The sequence below is a fragment of the Cimex lectularius genome, unplaced genomic scaffold (assembly GCF_000648675.2).
Source record: "Cimex lectularius strain Harlan isolate CLEC.00 unplaced genomic scaffold, Clec_2.1 scaffold297, whole genome shotgun sequence".
NCBI classification, from domain to species: Eukaryota; Metazoa; Arthropoda; class Insecta; order Hemiptera; family Cimicidae; genus Cimex; species Cimex lectularius.
The window spans coordinates 338,300-359,270 of record NW_019392866.1 but is presented as its reverse complement, the minus strand read 5'-3'; the positions used below and the strand labels follow the sequence as shown (position 1 = coordinate 359,270).

Sequence of the window (20,971 nt, the reverse complement as noted above, 5' to 3'; positions counted from 1 at the left end):
TACTTCTCATCAGTCGGACGCAATTGGCTTAGGGCTATTCACCACTGGTCATATCCCATTAACTTACCATTTGGTGAAAATGGGAAAAGGTGAGACAGAAACTTGGTGACTCAAAAATAAAACATCAAAATATATTCTGTGCGTCTGTGAAGGCAAGATGAGATCATTTGAAAGGTTCCTTTGCGATATGGATAAAATTACTTTTGATATATGTTTTATTGTCATCTGCAGTGTGTACACTCTGTACTTATTGAAAAATTAAATTTAAATGAAATATATCGACAAAAAAAGAAAATCGAGGCACGCCCTTGTTTGGAGAGTTTTTGGACCGTATCGCCTTAAATAAATTAACGCATAGCTTGTTAGAAAGGAATAGTCCTGCCGCTGGTGTACCAGGTCTCGTTATCCCGTGGGAGTGGGGCTTAGACGAAGAAGTGGGGCCGCCTAAAACTCAACTTTTCAACCACCATCCTCACAAACGATCTGTCCGCATTGACGAACTCCAATGGATATGCCGCTGGTAAGTAACTGACACCATGCACAAATGAGTTAAACTCGCGATTTTTGTGACCCTAAAGAGTTCCTGCATAGTTTCTTATTAAGTGCATCGCCGAATGAGGTGCACGCGATGCCAGACAAAATTTTACATTCTACTATTCTCTTATTAGAGTAAGTAAATGGCAAGTCTTTTAATTGTAAAGTTCTTCAGGAGAAAGAAGGTTAATGCTGTTGATTGTTTACTTGACTTTATATTTGTGTGTGTGTGTGTGGGGGGGTCTGTTAGAGTAAGAAAAAGTGAGATTGAATAAATGATTGTCTGCCTGTATGTGTTTTAGATTTGTGAGTAGTACGCTTAGTAATTAATCTCTGTCTGTCTCTCTCTCACTCTCTCTCTCTCTCTCTCTCTCTCTCTCTCTCTCTCTCTCTCTCTCTCNCTCATTTTTGAAGGGGGTTGGGACCAAATTCAGGGTCGCTGAGATCCGATCCCGCCCCTTCCATTGATGAGGGCCGTGTCAATTTCTTTCGATTGCGGCCACCGGTCCCCTTAGGCGTCAGAAAAAACCCAGAGGCGAACCCACGACCGCGGGATCTACTGCTGAGAGTCTGACGCCTTAACCACTCAGCTACCGCGGCCCTCCCCCATTGATATGATGATGACGATGTTAGTGATTGATATGATGATGATATTAGTGATTGATATGATGATGATGGTGGTGGTAGTGGTGATGATGATATTAGTGATTGACGGGCGTCGGTGGCCGCAACGGTTTAAGGTAGCGCTCATCACTGTAAGGTAAAGGTCCCGGGTTCGAATCCAGCGGCCCTGCATTCGAACCCGACGTACTTACAAATTTTTTTTTTTAAACACCGGCACCCTGAGGGTTGATGTAATCTCTGCTGTTGCGAACCCTCGTTTAAAAAAAAAAAAAAAAAAAAAAAAAAAAAAAAAAAAAAAAAAAAAAAAAAAAAAAAATACTGTTATGACTCTGACACTGTCATTCTCACTCACATGCCTGACTGGAGCCATTTGGGAATAAGAATAATATCATTGAAATCAACGAAGAAAAAAGATTAACTGAAAGCAATCCTTAGACGTAGCAAAATGGAAGTACATAAGGTTACGTTTTGTGCAAATGGGATTAATCAGTACAAAAGTAAATTAAGGAAGTAAACAAAGCATTATTTACTGTTTATTTTGACTACGATAGCTATTATCTGTAACTAATATAGAAAGACAATGGATTTAATTTTAAACTCAGTAAATTGACTGGTGCGTTAAATTTGTGCATCAATGTTTAATTTGTATTTATTTTTTCAAGTCTGTACTCATACGTGTGTAAAAACATATATACGTACAGAGTTGAGCTAAATAAATCTGGAATTAGTATTTATATTGTTTTTTGGTTATTATGTTTAATGTACATAATAAATACTGTTTGTGGAAATTAAAATTTTAATTAAATATAACTGTTCGTTTTTCTCTTTCCATTTAGTTACATTCGTTGAAAAATTATAATATCTGCGTAAGGTACCGTCAAATTTTGAATTGGTATTCAAAAGGAGTAAGAGCGATTCGAATCGAATGCTTTCGATGGACGACATAAAATAAATCATGCTGGTCGTAAGCGGTTGAGAATATATGAAGGGGAACGCGTTATACCATTTTAAAAGCAGTCCCAAAAAAATTAAACGGAAAACTCAGTATTAGGCAACTCGGTTGTGTCTTAAAATTAAGATAATCTTTTCTTTTGCGATTTCACCTTTGGAGAGAAGGAACGTTCGTTGGAACTGATTTATGTGGGACCAAAGTGAAAGAAGACATTTTCAGCTTTGTAGCCCAACGCTCAAACCTGTAAGAATTACGTCTTTTTCACCCCTCTCGTCGTTCTTTATTCTCAGCTCAACTTAATCCTTTTTCTCCTTCGTATAATTGCAGATGGTAGCGAACTGGTTGAAACATTCAGCCACTCGACGAACTCGTTCATGCGTCTTTTCGCCAAATTGGGTTTCAGGCGGAAAATTTATCATTTTTAACGTACGTTATTTGAATGTAAAATCCCTAATTTGATGCCTTTGTATTTTATACCCGTGTAATGTTATAGAGAAAACTTCCCACAGATGGAATAATTCCAAGTCGCAATATTCTTTTGAGATTTTATTTTTGAATATGAAACTAAGTTGAAATAAAATATTTTTCGATTCATGAAATTAATAAATGTAGCTCTTTAGGTTGAAAATTTGGTACAGCAGTTTAGAATTTCATTTTAGGTATTAACCAGGTTAGCCATACCCATGTCTCGTTGTTTTTCGTTGGCAGGTCGAAAGCCGCCGAAAGGACCGACCCGGCGCGAAAGATATGCATGTGCAATTTTCGTTGCACATTTTTCTTGTATGCTGCCAAACAGATGGCCTCGCAGTCCCGCAGGTGATATCCTCTTTCTCTCTCTCTCTCACGCTCTCTTTAATTCTCACCCTCTTTCCATTTCTCTCACCTTCTCTCTACCCTCTTTAAAAAGTTTATCTACTTGTCCATTTACCTCTTACACACACAAATAAACCTGCGGATAAATTATCAAATTTTTCGATACGTCCACAAAATTCTATAAACAAAATGTTATATTGATGTTGTGGATGTGTTTGACAACTAAATTCCACAAAATTCTTTTCCTGGTCTTGAGGAGTGAGATATCCTTCCCTCTTGCTCTCCGTCTCTCTCTCTCTCTCTCTCTCTCTCTCTCTCTCTCTCTCTCTCTCTCTCTCTCTCCCTCTCGTTTTATGTCAGAGCCAATTGTAATTCATAACGTATTCATAAAAAACTAAAAGGAAAGTTGCCTAAGTATTCCATGGCGGATAAAAAGTATGAAGAAACGCGTCTCTCCTTTTCCCCCCTGAATTTCCATTAAATAAACTGTAGCATAAAAATTTTTTAGGAGAGTTTAATCTTTTTATATTCGTGGGTTGAAAGAATTCATTGACTTTCTGTTTTTATGTACATTTCGACCTTTTGGAGCTAAAATGAAAACGTTTTTAATTCAAAAGAAGCAAACTTTTGATATTCTATTTGACGAAACTTAAATTGCTGGGATCGGGATAATAGCAAAATTTAATTATAAACCTTTTCAAAATAAGAATTCTGCGGGCTTAAAAGGTTGAAGTTTATGTCATTCATCCGTGAAGGACTAATACGAATATCAAGGTGGGTCATCTGATAAACTGACATGCTGTGGGTTACTATGTTCGGTGCCCTTCATTTATTACTAAGGATTAAACTTAACTTATCTCGAGATTTATAGTATTTAAAGGTATAACTGCAAATAGATCGTAGGTTAAATTTTTCGATATTTTTAACTTTTAACAGCCCTATTAAATTTGTGGATTTCAACAACAAAAAGAAAGATCGTCAAAGCGCGTCGGTGGCCGCATCCTTAAAGGTCCCGGGTTCGAATGCAGAGCCGCTTGATTCGAAGCCGACATACTTACGAATGTTTTTTTTTTCAAACCCTCGAAAAAAATAGTGCACAAATTATTTCTTGAACCAAAAGCTTGTAAATACAGCGTTGCTTTGTTTTGTTTTTACACAATATTCGCGTTCTGATTGTTTAATTTTTGTTGATCTATTGTTACAAAGTAAAATGAAAGCAAATAAAAGCCGTAATGTACTTGTATGATCGGTTTATTAAATTACAGACGGAAAACATCTTTGCGTGGTTAAAAAGCAACATTGAAAGAAAGACAAGCCAAGCGATAAGAGTAGCTTTAGTAAAATAATAACATACTAATAAAGTGCTAAAAGAAACGTTTTTAAAAATAAAAACTCGACAAATTTTGAAATAATCAACCAGAACAAAAGTATCCAGGCACAAAATATTGTATCACAACAATCCTGGAATCAGAAGAAGCATACAAGTATATTTGTTTATCGGGGGTGTTTCAACCCTTTATATGAACCCTCGGGGTATCTGTGTTTTTGAAAACAAAGCCCATTTGTAAAAATAAATATGTCAGGACCGCTGAAATCCAACCCCGTACCTTGCAAAGAATATTGCCGCATCAACGCCTTACCCGTTGCGGATTAAATAGATAATTACAAGTTTTATTCTATTATAAATTAGTACTCTGAAGAAAACATAAAAAGAAAAGTGTGTGGTGATTAGTGACCGTTAGTCGATAATTATTCAGAAATCGTGAGATGCGGTTTGGTGTGATGTAGGTTTCAGAAAAACATTTTCTTTATCGTGCCAACGTTTCGATCTTTATTGAGACCATCTTTAGGCCTGGGATTTACAAAAATTGTTTCAATTTAACAAATACATGTAGGATGTGGAAAAAAGTGAATTTATATCATCACATCACACAAAACATATAACATATAAAACATTCATCACATTCCACACATCAAACATTTTTACACAGTCTAATTTTTGAACAATTTAGCTTTCCTTTTCCTATTTATCCCCTTCTATATAATCCTGAAAGGATAATCTGGCCGAACCATTATCAACGTTTTTTCCCATCGTCGGCTCTTTTCACCTCAAAGAAGCCGACTTCTTATACAAAAATGTCTTTCTATACCGACTTCCTTCCCCACCCCTTCAAAATCCAACGTATATAAACGTAAAACAGCAATATCTTACTGGCACTCTCAACACGACACGCAAGAATGGCACAATTACGCAGAAAACAAACACTTTGAGTGAGTAAAAATACTTTGAATATAAAAAAAAAAATTTTTGCATTGTATAAATTCACTTTTTTCCACATCCTACATATTTTTGTTAAATTTAAACAATGTTTGTAAATCCCAGGCCCTGAAAATGATCTCAATAAAGATCGAAACGTTGGCACGATAAAGAAAATGGTTTTCTGAAACCTACATCACACCAGACCCCATCTCACGATTTTTGAATAATCATAAAAAGAAAAAATAATCGTAAACTAATAAAAAAAATTCTTAGCTAAAAGTCTTTCTGTAGAATAATTCATATTTTTCAAAGAAGGCCACCATTAATTCAATAAAGTTCAATTTCTGTGAGGGGCGTTGGGCTAAAATTTAAAAAGTAGTAGTAAAGTTTACGCCAAGGTATAGCTTATAATTAAGTTCGGCAGTTTCACCCTACAGCTAATTTTTTTTTAATTGTGGAAACTTTTATTTGCTCGCTTCCAATCGAAGATAACACAGAAACACATAAGGAAATGTTTCTTTTTTAAATATATAGTAATAGGATAAATATATAGTACTCTTTTACATGTTCAATGAATGAATAGTACATTTTCTAAATAATAAAGTGTCATATCTGTTCTTAATCCAGTTGGACGTTAACTGTAAATGTACAGTGGTGGCATGGATACTTTGGAGGATTTGGCAAAACATTTAAAACATATGAGAAGTGCAACTTTAAAGCAAAACCGAGCGTAAAGGTGTTTCTAATCGGGTATGAACTTACACGTTTAGAATCCTTCTTCGAGGAATACATATTTTACTATTTACATAACTAAAATTCACTCATCAGTTGTGATAAAAATAGGATTCAGACAGTACACTGATTCAATTGCTGCTTTTTATATATATTGGAAAATTTTAATTTAGGCAGGCCATGTAAGGAAGGAATATATTATACAGATAGTTCGTTTGTGTTTTATAGCCTGCGTTTTTATAAAAATTGAAAAATCACTGCCGCTAGGACAATTCGAAAGTGAGTAATTTTCAATAATGATTTTAACTTTCCTATCAACTCGACAGTGGCAACAATCGGTTAAAAAGTAACTTTTAAAAATTCCCACACAGCGCTTTTCATGTTTTTTATTAATCCAACTTTTTTTTACTTGTTCAAATAAATATATGCGTGTGTTTTGTTTAAGGTAACATTTAGATTAACATGAGGCGCTTAACATGTTCGATGATGGCCCGTTCTGCCGGGCGTTCGCACACATTCAATTACACGGTCTGTCGCGATAAATGTTTAGTTAGTTAATGCCGCCTCTTGTATTTTAGCACATGGTTGAGTACGAATCGAAAACGGGCGGGATTAAATCACGTAGAGCTAGGCCGATCCGAAAAGCGAGATTTTGGTACTTTCTCCACGAGCCCATAGGAATTATAGTCTCTTGAAGCTATTTGGCGCTGTACGCGACTTTATATTTTCGCATCTTTATTCCACACAATGATCTTGTGGACCGAAGATATAACATGATTTCGGCTCATTTCTTGCCAAATCTTGTGGCCGGTTTTGTTTGGTTTCTCAATTGCAACACTTGGCTTCGTGACATTCCCTTTTGAAAGTGTAAGCAATCGGCTGGCTCCGAGCGAAATGTATCTCGATGATAATAAAAAAGCGAACCATTTTCTCTTTGTCAACGCAACTCCCCAATGCTGTCGTTGTCGTGTAAAACCTTCTCTATCTTGATCCATGATTTGCACAAATCCCACGTCGCACCGATTTAAATTATAGTTTTACAATACACTCATTTAAACGATTCGCAAATTCGTGGGGATTTACGCCTGGGAGTAAATTTGGTCAATCCTAAAAAAAAATACTTTTAGTTGTGAGCATAAGCCACACTTGTGATAAACAGTCTACCATTAATGCTCCAAGAAGGTTTTTCCAGTTTATTCCATTTTTACTTTCACTTAAACCCGTTTAGCACTATGGTATTAATGGAAATAAAATGACCACTGAAGATAAGTTTTCAAGCAATAGCTTTCAGTACATTACTTGTTTTTATCCTTTTTTTCTCGTTGGTTTTTTTTTTTTTTTTTTTATATTAAGTATGTGGTAGGATGGTAGGCTTGACGAACATTAATGACTGTTTTTTCACCTTTTTATTTGTATACATTTTTCCTTTGTCTGTATTTTTAAAACTTGTAAATCTTATATTATTTGGGTCTTTTGTATTTTTTATTGGAACTTTTTGTCAATATGTGTTGTTTTGTGGATAGTGCCGCTGATATTTTTGGGGAAAGCATAACAGTTTTTACATATAATGAGAAAGTGAGTCGAGTAATTTATTACTGCCAGTTTTAACGTAAGATAATTCACCAATTAATGTTGTCAAAGAACAGTCTGTTTTATATTAGTAATGTGAAAATAATGTTTGTTATCAGTATTTATGCTTGCGAGTATGTACGATGTTTGGAATATTACTATATGATTTCCTTTACTTGTTTTTTTTTTATCGTTTTGTCTTCTTGGTGGTAAGATTTGGTCTTTGTGAACTTTAGCAGCCATTTGTTTCTTTCTGCTTGTTATTTCTGTAAATTTTTTTCTTTGTCTGTATTTTTAAAAATTGGAGATCTTATATTATTTAGGTCTTTTCTATTGGAACTTTTTGTCAATATATGTTGTTTTGTGGATAGTGTCGCTGATATTTTAAGGGAAAGCATAGCAGTTTTTACACATAATGAGAAAGTGAGTTGAGTATTTATTACTGCCAGTTTTAACGTAAGACACTTCACCAATTAATGTTGTCGAAACAATAGTTTTATTTTAGTAATTTGAAAATAGTGTTTGTTATCAGTATTTATGCTTATGAGTATGTACGATGTTTCTAATATTAGTATATAATTTCCTTAAATTGTTGTTTTTTTATCCGTTTTCTTCTTGGTGGTCAGATTTGGGCTCTGTGAACTTTAACAGCCATTTGTTTCTTTCTGATTTTTATTGCTGTATATTTTTTCTTTATCTGTATTTTTGTATATTATATTATTTGATTCTTTCCTATTTTGTGTTGCATCTCCCACTATTTTGTCAATATTTTTTGTTTTGTGGGTAGTATTGGTAATATTTTTGGAGAAAACAAAATAGTTTTTACATATAATGGGAAAAATGTGTGGTGTATTTATTACTGCCAGTTTTGACGTAAGATACTTCGCCAATATATGTTGTCGAATGAATAGTTCGTTTTATTTTAGTAATTTGAAAATAGTTTTTGTTATCAGCATTTATGTTTATAATGTTCTTAATATTGGTATACCATTTTCTTCTCCTTTTTCTCGTTGTTTGTGCTTTTCTATTAACTATTGGGTAACATGTGTACTTGTAAATTTAACCACCACATTTTCCTTTTAGCTGTTTTCATTTCTATATATTTTTTCCTTTATATGTATTTTTAAATTCTGTAGCCGTGTAGTATTCGTATCATTTCTTTTTTTTATTAGAACTCGTGATAGTATAATATTTTTTATTTTGTGGATAGTATTGCTAATATTTTTTAGAAAACAATATATTTTTTACATTTAATGGGAAAAGTGAGTCAATTACTGCATTAATGCCAGTTTTAACGGGAGGTACTCCACCAATTTATGTTGTCGACAGGATAGTTTATTTTCTTTTACTAATTGAAAGTCATGTTTGTTATCGCCTATCACTATTTGTGTTGACGAGTGTTTGTGTTGTTATTAATATTAGTACACAATTTTCTTTATTTTTTGTCTTTTTTATGTGTTTTTTATTAAGTACGCGGTAGGGTGTATGAACTACATCCAACCACATACTTTCAGTTATTTTTATCATCAATAATATTACTGATTTCTTCGATAAGTACAAGGCTTTCTACATCAGAAACATTCATCCAACTCGTACTATAACGTTCCCGCTCCTGTTTCACAATTTTTACAAAATATTTCATGTTAAGATGTCTTCCACAAGCAAACTTTTCCGTTCCAGCTGAGAGTTTTTGTAGCTGATCATTGCTGAAGAATGTTTTCTACTTTTCTGCAGACTAGCAATATGTGATGTAGATTTTCGTTGATACATGATATAGTTCGAATGTATGGCTAATTTTATAGAATTATGCTGGACTTATGCCATATTGCATAGTCTATATTTACCTTTTGTCAAGTTAGCGTTTTTTAAACCAATGCTTGCTTCCCTATGAGAGGGCAAATGGTTTTATATCCTTGGCTTTTGGAAATTTGGAGATTACTGCCAGTCAATTTTATTGTATGTTTCTAATAGTCCAAACAGAAACCAAGGTTGTGGCTTTTTTGGCTATTCGTTCTGCTCCTCACATCTTGACATGCCAGTATATCCATTAATCCACATCAAAGATATTTTGCGGCCATCATTATAAATTAAACTGTCTGGTATACAAAAGTGCCATTTTATGCCATCAATTCTGCGATGTGATTGATACGAAGTGGAATAGTTTTCCCTATTTTTACTGTTGAATCAACCCAGGAACAACCGACTTGGCCAGCTACAAAAGAACCTCTGCTCAAGTCTTGAAACACTCTTCAGAGATCGTCAGATGCGGTCTAGTGTGATGTAGGTTTCAAAAAAACATTTTCTTTATCGTGCCAACGTTTCGATCTTTATTCAGATCATCTTCAGGGCTCTAAGTGTTTGTCTTCTGGCCAAGAATGGCACAATTACACAGAAGACAAACACTTTGAGCCCTGAAGATGATCTCAATAAAGATCAAAACGTTGGCACGATAAAGAAAATGTTTTTCTGAAACCTACATCACACCAGACCGCATCTCACGATCTCTGAATAATTATCGATTAACGGTCACTAATCACCACACATTTCTACACGAGAAGAACGAAGAACATGGGACTCTTGAAACATTTTTAATTAATTGCATTAAAACAACCCAGGTCAAACTTGATAGTTTTTGGCTGTATACTTTTTAAACAATTCTTTCATTCATTCTCGTGCTCTTTGAATGATGAATTATGCATTTCCTTCTATCCACTGATTTAAAATTAAAAACGAGTCGCCTCTGATAAGAATCTTTTGTGAACAGCTTCGATTTTACGATTAGATCGGCACGGGTCGTAACTTCGACATTCAATCCCGTTAAAAGTGAAAGATAGACATATCGCATCAGATGATCGACGCCAGTTAATATTGAAAAATATATGTGAGTAGGAAGTGACGGATTTAATCTAAGTTGGTCTGGTTATCGGATCTTTTCAAACGCTTCGCGGATCGGATCGTTCGTGGATATCCTGAAATGAGAAAAGCTTAACCACCAAGTCCCCCCATCAACATTACAAACCGGATGGTGTGTTTTGATCGTACTATTTGAAAGTAGTTTGAATATAAAAACGAGTAAAAAATATGTTTACACCTAATTCAGCTACTTAAAGAACACAAATTGAAACAAATTAAGGATGTGGTTAATGGATTCGAACCCACGACCTTCTGCTAAATAGGCCGCTGCTCTACCACTTGAGCTATCGTGACTTAGATCCACTCGGACACTTTTTAATTAAGATTTTTGTTTAGATAAAAAAGTCAGTGTCACATTTGAAAAATGGCAAAAAGGAGAGAAAATTCAAAAGGTGGGGTTGAGATGGGAAGTTTGTGTCCGAGTGGATCGAAATCACGATAGCTAAAGTGGTAGAGCAGCGGCCTATTTAGCCAAAGGTCGTGGGTTCGAATCCCGCTTGTGACACTGACTTTTTTATCTCAACAAAATCCTTAATTAAAAATTAATTAATTGAAAAGAATTTATTTGGTCAAGCGGACTACGAAACCTAATAAATGATGGAAATCGTAATGCTTAAAAACCGTTTCAGGGTGAGTTGTAACTACTTCTTGTTCCCAGTTAATTGGCCGTCCACTCACTGAATGATTAATTTACACAACAAGTATGAAAAATGTGAGCATGAGAGTGTTTGAGATGGAAGAAGAAAGTGAGTGTGACTGAAGGACAGAAGGGGAAGAAAGAAAGTGAAAAATAGAAAAAGAGTCAGAGTGAGGCAAAGAGAGAAAGAAAGAGAGGGAGAGAGAGCGAAAGAGAAGAAAGAAAATGAGATAGATACAAAGTAGGTAGACAATTATAAGGTCATTTAACAAGTTATCAAAACGTAAAAAATGGATACACACACGAAACAGTGAAACGCTCGGGATACCTCTCAATATAGATAAATTATGAAAAGCGAATGTCCGACCAGAAAAAGGAGATAAGGCATAAGAGGATGACCTGTTGTGACAGCTAAGCTCATCACTATGTGTGTGAGACAGAGAGAAATTGATAGATAGATAGGTAGAGAGAGAGATTGATTTATATTTTATTTATCGTATACTTTGACCACTCTTACATCCAATTGCTTAAGACATTGGACTTTCAACTACAAACAAGGCGAGGGAGGAGAGATTGATTGATATCGCTTTATTTACATAATCTCTCAAGATTTGGTCTCGAGGACCACTCTTACATCTAAAGAGAATGTGATTTAAATTGAGAGAGAGAGAGAGAGAGAGAATGAGATTTAAATTAAGAGAGAGAGAGAGAGAAATTGATAGATAGGTAAGTAGAGAGAGATTGATTAATTGATTGATTTATGCTTTATTTATAGTATATTTTGACCACTCTTACATCCAATTAATTAAGACATTGGACTTTCACTAAAGACAAGGCGAGAGGGAGGGAGGGAGAGAGAGAAAGATGGGGGAGGGGGAGGGAGAGAGAGAGAGAGAAAGAAAGAGAGGGAGAGAGAAAAAGTTTGTTTAAAAAATCATAATTTGACCAATTGTAAGACAATTTTGATTAAATCAAAACCTCATTAAAATAGTATTACTCATATTTGTTTGTCACATGAAATCACATAATTTATATATTTTTAATCAAAAGGTTTTGTATTGAAAATAATTTTATTTTGTTCAAATGGGTAGAAAGTAAGTTTACCATTACAAACGCAATACAACTACTTAATTCTCTTTGAAAGGGTTCAAGAGAATTAACAAGAGGGGCATTTCAGCAAAGTTACATAAAGCGTATAAAGACGTTCCAACGTTAAAGATCAAATCTGTTTAATCTCGTTTTACTTCATGATTAGAAAGCAGCGGTTGATAAAATAAAAGATCCTCTAAGATTTTAATTCCATGTTGCAGGGATTTCTTTTTATCTGTGCTGTGGAATTAGCGGCCGCAAGCCACGGGTTGTATCAAGACGGTCATCAGCTCATTCAGGACCCTCATCACGTATGTTGCCACCAGTAAATCATTCTTCTACCCGGCTTTCCTTGAGTTCCTAATCCCGCTTTAAGATAAGAGATTGGTACAAACTTAGTACAAATAGCCACTTGATTAAGTAATCTACTGTTAAGGTGCTTTTTCAGAAGACAAAAATAAACTGATGTTACATTTCAAACTTATTTGTTTAAACATTAATATTTTTTATTACATTTATTTTTATACAAAATACTCTGTTTTAAACATATTTAGAAATTGGGCGGGTCATCCGGTTCGTAAATTGTAACATTTATAAAGATTGTGAGAGAGCTTCTTGTCTGTATTTTGGTCGTTACCGATCATTTTTCAATTCCTGTCATCTTTGTTTTGGACTGTCAGATTGTATAATTTTTATTGGGAATCTATCAGTGTAAACTAAAAGAATTACGTACACACTGAGGCGCACAGGTCAAAATGCATTTTCCCCCTGTGTGTCCATCCGCTCTAATGATTTGTTATACCAACACTGAAGATAGAAAAATGTCGAAAAACAATAATTATTTTATAACCTTCAATTGTTGGTTTAAGAAGAGAATTGAAACTATAATAAAAAATAAAACTGTAATAAACTACAATTAATTAAGGTTTTTAGTTGAGATAAAAAAGTCAATGGCACGAGCGGGATTCGAACCCACGACCTTAGGCTAGAAACGCCGCTACTCTACCACCTGAGCTATCGTGACTTCGATCCACTCGGACACAAACTTCCCTTCTCAACCCCACCTTTTGAATTTTCCCTCCTTTTTGCCATTTTTCGAGGTCACGATAGCTCAAGTGGTAGAGCAGCGGCGTATCTAGCCGAAGGTCGTGGGTTCGAATCCCGCTCGTGAAACTGACTTTTTTTATGTCAACTAAAAACCTTAATTAATTGTAATATATTAATTGGTCAAGCGGACTACGAAATTAGTGAACTATAATAAACGTCACACGCACAAGGACACGAGCTTACTGAGTTAGCTGAAACGCGTATCACAGACTAGAACATCAAGGATTTAATTTATTTGTATGTATTCAATATACGCATTACAAAGTATATTGTGTGGAAACAACAGTGCACCCGGATGATTAGGGCGAGGTGGTCTAGGGTTATCGTCGTTTGAGACTACGTGGAGAGTTCTTTAGATGTGTAGTACTGGAAAGGGTTTGAGCAGCAGGGTTGGAGGTTCGGGTTGAAAGATTGAAGTGAAGCTTGAGGAAGTGGGAACGGATCAATGCTCTAACGAAGGGAATGTTTAGATCAATATGATAGTGAGGTTAGAAGGTTAGAGACGTAGTATGGAGTAAGGGGAATTCAGAATTTAAGGAGCACTTTTGATTTGAATGCATGGATTTGTCATTGGATAGTTGGTGTTACCCCTCAACTCCACTGCATATGTATAAATAGGTGGATGTAATATTTTTTACAGTTTAATTAATTTAAGGTTTTAAGGTTGAGATAAAAAGTCAGTGTCACGAGCGGGATTCAAACCCACGACCTTCGGCTTGATACGCCGCTACTCTACCACTTGAGCTATCGCGACCTCGATCCCTTAGGGCACTAACTTCCCATTTCAACCGCACCTTTTGAATTTTCCCTCCTTTTTGCTGTTTTTCAAATGTCGTGTAATTTATTTGATTCTCGGCGACAAGTGAAATGTAGTGGTAGAGCAGCGGCGTATCAAGCCGAAGGTCGTGGGTTCGAATCCCGCTCGTGACACTGACTTTTTTATCTCAACTTAAAACCTTAAATTAATTGAATGGTATTAATTGGTCAAGCGGACCACGAAAAATTGTGAATTTAATTTTTTACAGTGTTGGTTTGGTTTATACAATATCTGACGTCGGTCCTAGAAGTCTGCCTAGTTACACAAATCTTTAGTTCTTGTAGCTTTAGTTTTGTGAGGATTCCACCTCAATCTGAGTGTAATCCTAGGTACCTGGATACGTGTCAGCAATTCTTTGATACAAACCTATAGATGTATGCGTACTGTTTGTTTAACGTGATTTGGACGCATTTGTCCTCATTCAGTTTCATTTTCTTATGAGCTCAAGATGCACCGCGATATTGTAAGTGGCTTGGGCTGGATTGGATTTTGAGTAGGTTGTAAGGATTGTGTTCGGGCGTAACGGCAGGTCTATTTTATAAATACAGGGTGTCTCACAAAACCTACTTCAGGTTATCCTACATCTCAAATTTGACTAAAATTTGTCTATTGTCCCAAGTCCGATTCTTAATATTGCATTCGAGATATGTCACTTCTCTACTTACTTTAACTAATTTTGCCCATAAAGCCCTCGTATCTCATAAAATATTAATCCTACTGTGAATTTGATTACATCTTTGGAAAGTGCAATAAAAATCCTATAAGATTATTTTTTACTTATAAACAACCTAAGGACAAAGTCAGTTAAACTTTTACGAGTAGCTTAAAGTTCATGCCTAAAGTTTAAGTTAGATTTTCTTGGCTCTGCAAATACTGATTGATGTACTGCTTACAGAAATGTTTCCTCTACTAATGAGCAGTAAACACACATACTTTCATCTTCGCATTTCTCAAAGGTCAGTTATCACATATGTAAAATTGACGTTCAATTGCTAAAGATTTGATTTTGCGGTTACAAACGTTTAAAAAAGATTATTTATTTGAAATTAGTTATTAAAATATAATGAAACTAATATAAATTAAACAAAAACGACTCTTTGGCAAAAAAACTAACAATAAGAAGACAAAAAACTTCTAGAAATTAAATGCTAAAAAGGTACTTTATTGAAGAATTGACATCCTTTCCTGACAAATTTTACTGCTCTCATGAGTTCAACCTATTTTTCTACGCTCACAAGGACCCGGTCCTGAGGTCGTCCTTAGATTTGATTATATGGTCTATAAGGTCAAAATAGACTTCATTTTTAAGAATTCCCAATAAGTACATCGGGGTTGAAAAAATCTGGTTATTTAGAAATTACACGTTAATTTTGCAACGGGGAATTTTGGTGTAAGCGCTGACAATTATTACAGAACCCAGAAAATTCGTAGGACTACCATGAATAACTTGTAGTAAAAAACTTGTATAATTGATAACTCGTAAAAAAAATGTTTAGCTCGCATTCTTCAAGAAGGACTTCTTAACATTTACCTTAATTTTTACGTCCTTTTTGTTTTTTCTTATGTTCAACTTTGTACCAACTTTCTTTTTTTATTTATTTTGTATTTTTTTTCATTGCCTTAATTTTTACGTCCTTTTTGTTTTTTCTTATGTTCAACTTTGTACCAACTTTCTTTTTTTATTTACTTTGCATTTTTTTCATTATCTTCATTTTTACGTCCTTTTTGTTTTTTCATATGTTAAACTTTGTACCAACTTTCTTTTTTTATTTACTTTGAATTTTTTTCATTACCTTAATTTTTACGTCCTTTTTTTTCTTATGTTCAACTTTGTACCAACTTTCTTTTTTATTTACTTTGTATTTTTTTTCATTACCTTCATTTTTACGTCCTTTTTGTTTTTTCTTATTAAACTTTGCACCAACTTTCTTTTTTATTTACTTTGTATTTTTTCATTATTTTTATAGCAGTTTCAATATTTTTGTGTCTGATTTTGTAAAGCCATTTGTAACCGGAAAATCAATTTTTTAGTTTAAAGTTTATTAGAAGAAGCAAGTTTTATGAAAACCCCATTCCTGCAGTATTTACAAAACCAAAAAAAAAATCTTACTTAAACTTGAGACAAGAACTTTGGAAACTCGTAAATGTGTATGTTCTAACTGATTTTGTACTTTGTTTCTTTAATGTTACTACTATAAAACTAAAAAATCTTACAGGACTTTTACTGCTCTTTCCATTGATGTAGTCAGATTTATAGCAGGATTAATGTTTTACAATAGGGCTTTAAAGGAAAAAGTTGGGAAGTAACATGAGAATTGGAATATTTCGAATACAATTGAAAATCAGACTATGGAAAATAGGGACGTTTTAGTTCGTTTGAAATGTAGAATATTTTTTTTTTTATTACAATCTGTAATTATTATTTACAATATGTAATTTGCTGACACATGAACTTATATACAACTATTTACATTGAGGGAAGCAAATAATCAATGTTATCCTCCCTCTTCATTTTGTTTATGTTTTTTACTGTTTATTCAGAAAGGAGGTCGCGGGGCCATTTCCTCTTGAGACGGCTTATGGGGTTGTAGGGATGGGTTCTATTGGACAAGACTATTTTGATTGTGGGACAGATTTTTGTGGAACTTGGTAAATTTTTGGGAAATAATTTTTTTGGACATAAGGAATTTGAAGGTCGTTGTGGAGTGTAGCATTTGAGATATTATAAGGAGCATTTACAATGGATCTGAGGACTTTAGATTGAAAGGATTGGAGACGTTGGATATTGGAAGGTTTAGCGGTTACCCACAGTTCTATTCCGTATGTCCAAATCGGTTATTGTAGTGTTTTTTAAATTGTACGTTTGTTTTTTGTCGATAGTTTAGACTGTCGTCCTGTGCAGTACACCATACCGTCAAACAGACAAAACAAGGTTTTGTCGTGTCAGTCGTGTATGTTGCCCACGTTAGTCGTGTGTCTAGGTGGAACCCAAGGTAGCGAACGCGGTCGGATTTGGGGATAGGAACGTTGTTGTAGTATACCTTGAGAGGAGGTTTGCTTCGGAGTGTAAATGTGACATGCAAACCTATAGAAAATAGCACCTAAAGTATTGACGACTTTTCATGGGACACCCTGTTATTATTATATCTTTCATTCTTGAGAGTTGGATTTCGGTTTTGGTCTTTTTATTTCATTTTATGTTTTCCAATTTTAACGTTTCTTTAAGATGGTGATCTCCAAAAGAGGATTTCAAAATAGGATCTTAAAAAGAAAAATCTTCAAGAATATAACTCTTCGCTATGAAGCGCTTGGTACGAATTGACAAGGGGATAAACCGGATTTTGTACAGGATAAGGAGTTTGGGACAATTTCTTTTCCGGTGGGTTACATCGAAAGCAGTCAGAATTTGAAAGTGTAAGTCGCACAGGTCGTATTATTCGTCATAGCCCTCTCACGGAACCTTGAAATGAGAAATTACACCTTCCCCGCTGGGAAAAAGTCTCTCAGGAGATCCCTTAATTGTTGAATAATTGAAACATAAAAAGTGCACACACTCATCGGCCGGCTATCAAAGTCGCACAATGGGCGTAATTAAACGAAAATATAAAAGAGAGAAATAACTTTCGAATTTTTCTCCTTTTTTCCCCCTTTCTTCGCGATTTCTGTCAATAAGCCGTTCTAAAGGATTGGCCAATCGACTATTCGCCCATTCGATTCTCCAGCTCCATAAACAATTTAATCTAATTTCGTCATTTGTCGTGTCGTAACGTATCGTGTTGTAGCAACCACTTTTCATAAGTTCGAAAAAATGGCCTGCATTGCGTGCAACCGACCTTCACATACCAACGTTATCTGTACTCTTGTATTTCCAGCTAGAAACCGCTTGAAAGTAGTTGTTATTATGTAGCATTAAGACTGTCCATTAAGACACTGGTTGAGTACAGGCTGTTTCTACAAAGTGTCGCCTTCTAACTTTCCAGGCTGTCCGGTTTTAATATCAACGAAAATCACTTCGGGATCTTTTTTCCTTAGTGAAAAGCGGAAGTCTCACTTTTCGTTAGAGGATACTCTTTTTACCTATTTTTTATGAAGACTCAGTTCTCTCATTGTCGTAGTGGATGACAAAGGATGATCTGAATCGATTCAGATTTTATTTCCGAGTTAGTAACGATATACACGCTTTCACGAGACGATTTATATTTAGAAAAAAATTGTTTATATTAAATTCACTAGTTTTCGTGGTCCGCTTGACGAAGTAATATCTTTCAATTAATTAAGGTTTTTGGTTGAGATAAAAAAGTCAGTTTCACGAGCGGGATTCGAACCCACGATCTTCGGTTAAATAACTAACCAATCTATTAATAAATAACCAATCAACCACTAACTAATCTATTCACAATATTCACTAATCTATTCACAGAACTCAGCTCGTGTATTTTGAAATTTACTAACGTCCTGTATAAAAAGTATATTATAGTGTTTGTTTCATTAGATTTCGTGAAAAATGTGTTGAAAAATGGCAAAAAGGAGGGAAAAATCAAAAGGTGGGGTTGAGATGGGAAGTTTGTGTCGAGTGGATCGAAGTCACGATAGCTCAGGTGGTAGAGTAGCGGCGTATCTAGCCTAAGGTCGTGAGTTCGAATCCCCCTCGTAAAACTGACTTTTTTTTATCTCAAGTAAAAGCCTTAATTAATTGAAAGGTTTATATTAAATTCACATATTTTTGTGATGATTTGGAAAAAAAACTAGACATAAATCATGATCTTCAGTAACGTTTAAGTAGCTTTAAATCTAATAAAAAGTGCCCAATCAAAAATCAAAGTGGTTTCTATTAGGGAAATAATTCAGTTCTCCGTCTTTTCTAATTTATTGTATTTAACGCGATTTAATATACAGTACCGGTGGCTTTTAAAATGAGCTTGAAATATGCTTGTCGTGGTGTACAATTAAATAGGGCTTTATTGATATTATTGGACGATAAGAGGTAAATATCGTATATATGGCTATTTTAGATTTGTGATCTCATAATAACAGCATTTCTTTCTGAACGTCTATAATTTATTCGGGCCTGAAGAGACCCGCCTTAAACACCGGTTCCGACAACGGCAAGTGTTACCCGGCTTCATAAGAGGTGTTCAAACGTGAAACTCTCAAAAGCTATATAAAATAGAAAGCTGTTTTCACGTCGACTCATTTACCCGGAGACTTCTAATTGAAAATCCCCTTAATTTCATTGATAATTTTACATTATTGTCGAACGAGGGGATCCGCTGGTGACAGGTCGACGGGTTTAATTGGAAGACCGGTTCAGCCGAAAGCGGAATCAAGTCCGTTCAAAGAAAGTCTATTTAAATGAGTTTCGTTCCACTTTATTATTTGATGTACATCACTAGGAAACTATTCTAAATGAAAATAATACACAATATATACATATGAATATAATATACAATAACAATTTCGTGTTTGTCGCAGCACAGGATAATTCTTTCAATGTCGCCTTTCGACAGATTCAAATTTTTACAATCGCTTAAATAGGCGATTGGACATAAGAGTATAGGATTTAAAGCTACAGTAGCTCAAGTACTAGGCGCCGTAGTTATATAACTTTCAGTTTTAAAGCTCGCGAATCCAAAGGTACGCGAAGCGTTAAAGTGAAGTAGATGGCCGAATGAAGAAGAAGTAAAACTTTGCTTCATCACTGTGTTCTATCGAATAGCATCGGTATGAAAGTTACAAACTGTCAGGGGCACAGCCCTCTTCTGAGGAACTGCATTTGACGATGTTGGCCCGACCTCGACAATGGGGCACAACTACACCACGGCCACAGGGAGATCTTGACTGTTACAACTTTGATGATGGATGTCGGCCTACGAGCCGGTGAATTAATGCTAGACACAAGTGACCCAATGCCGGTTCAGTATGTTTGTTTTGTTTTTTTTTACTTTATTTACAGTTTACAACCAATCTTGAAAATACAAACAACAAGTGAGCGCAATTAAAAATTATTTAAAAAGTTTAAAAAAGAACTCCACCAAACACAAAGTATCACCTTTCGTTGGTGAACATACGTTTTTCGCGTCAATGGTCAATTGCCATTGACCTCCTTAATCCAAGAACATAGAAACAAACAATTATACAATATTTGGAACCCAATGAAACCCAACAAGATGAGCCAACGAGGCCATAGATCAAAATTATTAATAATTCGATCTAATATAACGGTAATATTAATAAATTAATAATTAATAATAAATGATTTGTGCTTTTCACACTTTATTATTTCAACATTTTATAAAAAGTATAGATTTTTTTAAAGCTCTCCTTCTTTCCCGCCATTCTTACTTAGCGAAATCCTACACCAGCGACCTGCCAATCAATTTATTTTAAAAGGTCAAAATTGTCATTTTTAACTAAAACTTCTCTCCTCTTTCCTAGTTGAGTTCTGAGAAATTGGAAGGGAAACCAGAAAGAAAACTTAGTAAAGTTGATCCGCTCTGTTGTTTTCACCCTTTCATTTCTTTGCACTACTCATGCTGAAAATGCTTCTCTATCCGGAAGTGAACTTATGAAGCTAAATTATTTTTATAGATTTCTAATGTTTTCATCAAGAGGTCATGTTTGACTTGACTAGAACATCAATGTACAAATTGGCTAAATCTATACCACTTATTTGCTAAAATACCAGTAGCACGAGGTCGACTGTAAGTTGGAGAGGCCACTCCAAAGAACAGCTGGCAAATTTTTTTCAAGGTAATGATTATAAGAAGGATTTTCTAGATTTAGCTGGTACTGCTCATAGAGAATAGTGATATTAAGAATGGTAAAAGAACAAACGGAAATTCTTTCGGATAACAGGTGGTGAATCGAAATGTATCACCCTCAAGCACTCAGGACTTGGAGAACATTTAGCTGTAACTTAAAATT

General features: G+C 34.8%; 1 protein-coding gene across 1 annotated transcript in view; it reads left to right on the top strand.

Annotated features, from left to right (window-relative positions):
• Nucleotides 1–372: 372 nt before the first annotated feature.
• Nucleotides 373–20,971, top strand: part of LOC106665256 — a 32,673-nt gene continuing 12,074 nt past the window's right edge. The window contains exons 1-2 of the mRNA XM_014391557.2: nucleotides 373–520; nucleotides 12,345–12,434. Coding sequence (XP_014247043.1) covers nucleotides 506–520; nucleotides 12,345–12,434 — 105 coding nt within the window. The 5' untranslated portion in view covers nucleotides 373–505. The remainder of the gene's footprint in view (nucleotides 521–12,344; nucleotides 12,435–20,971) is intronic.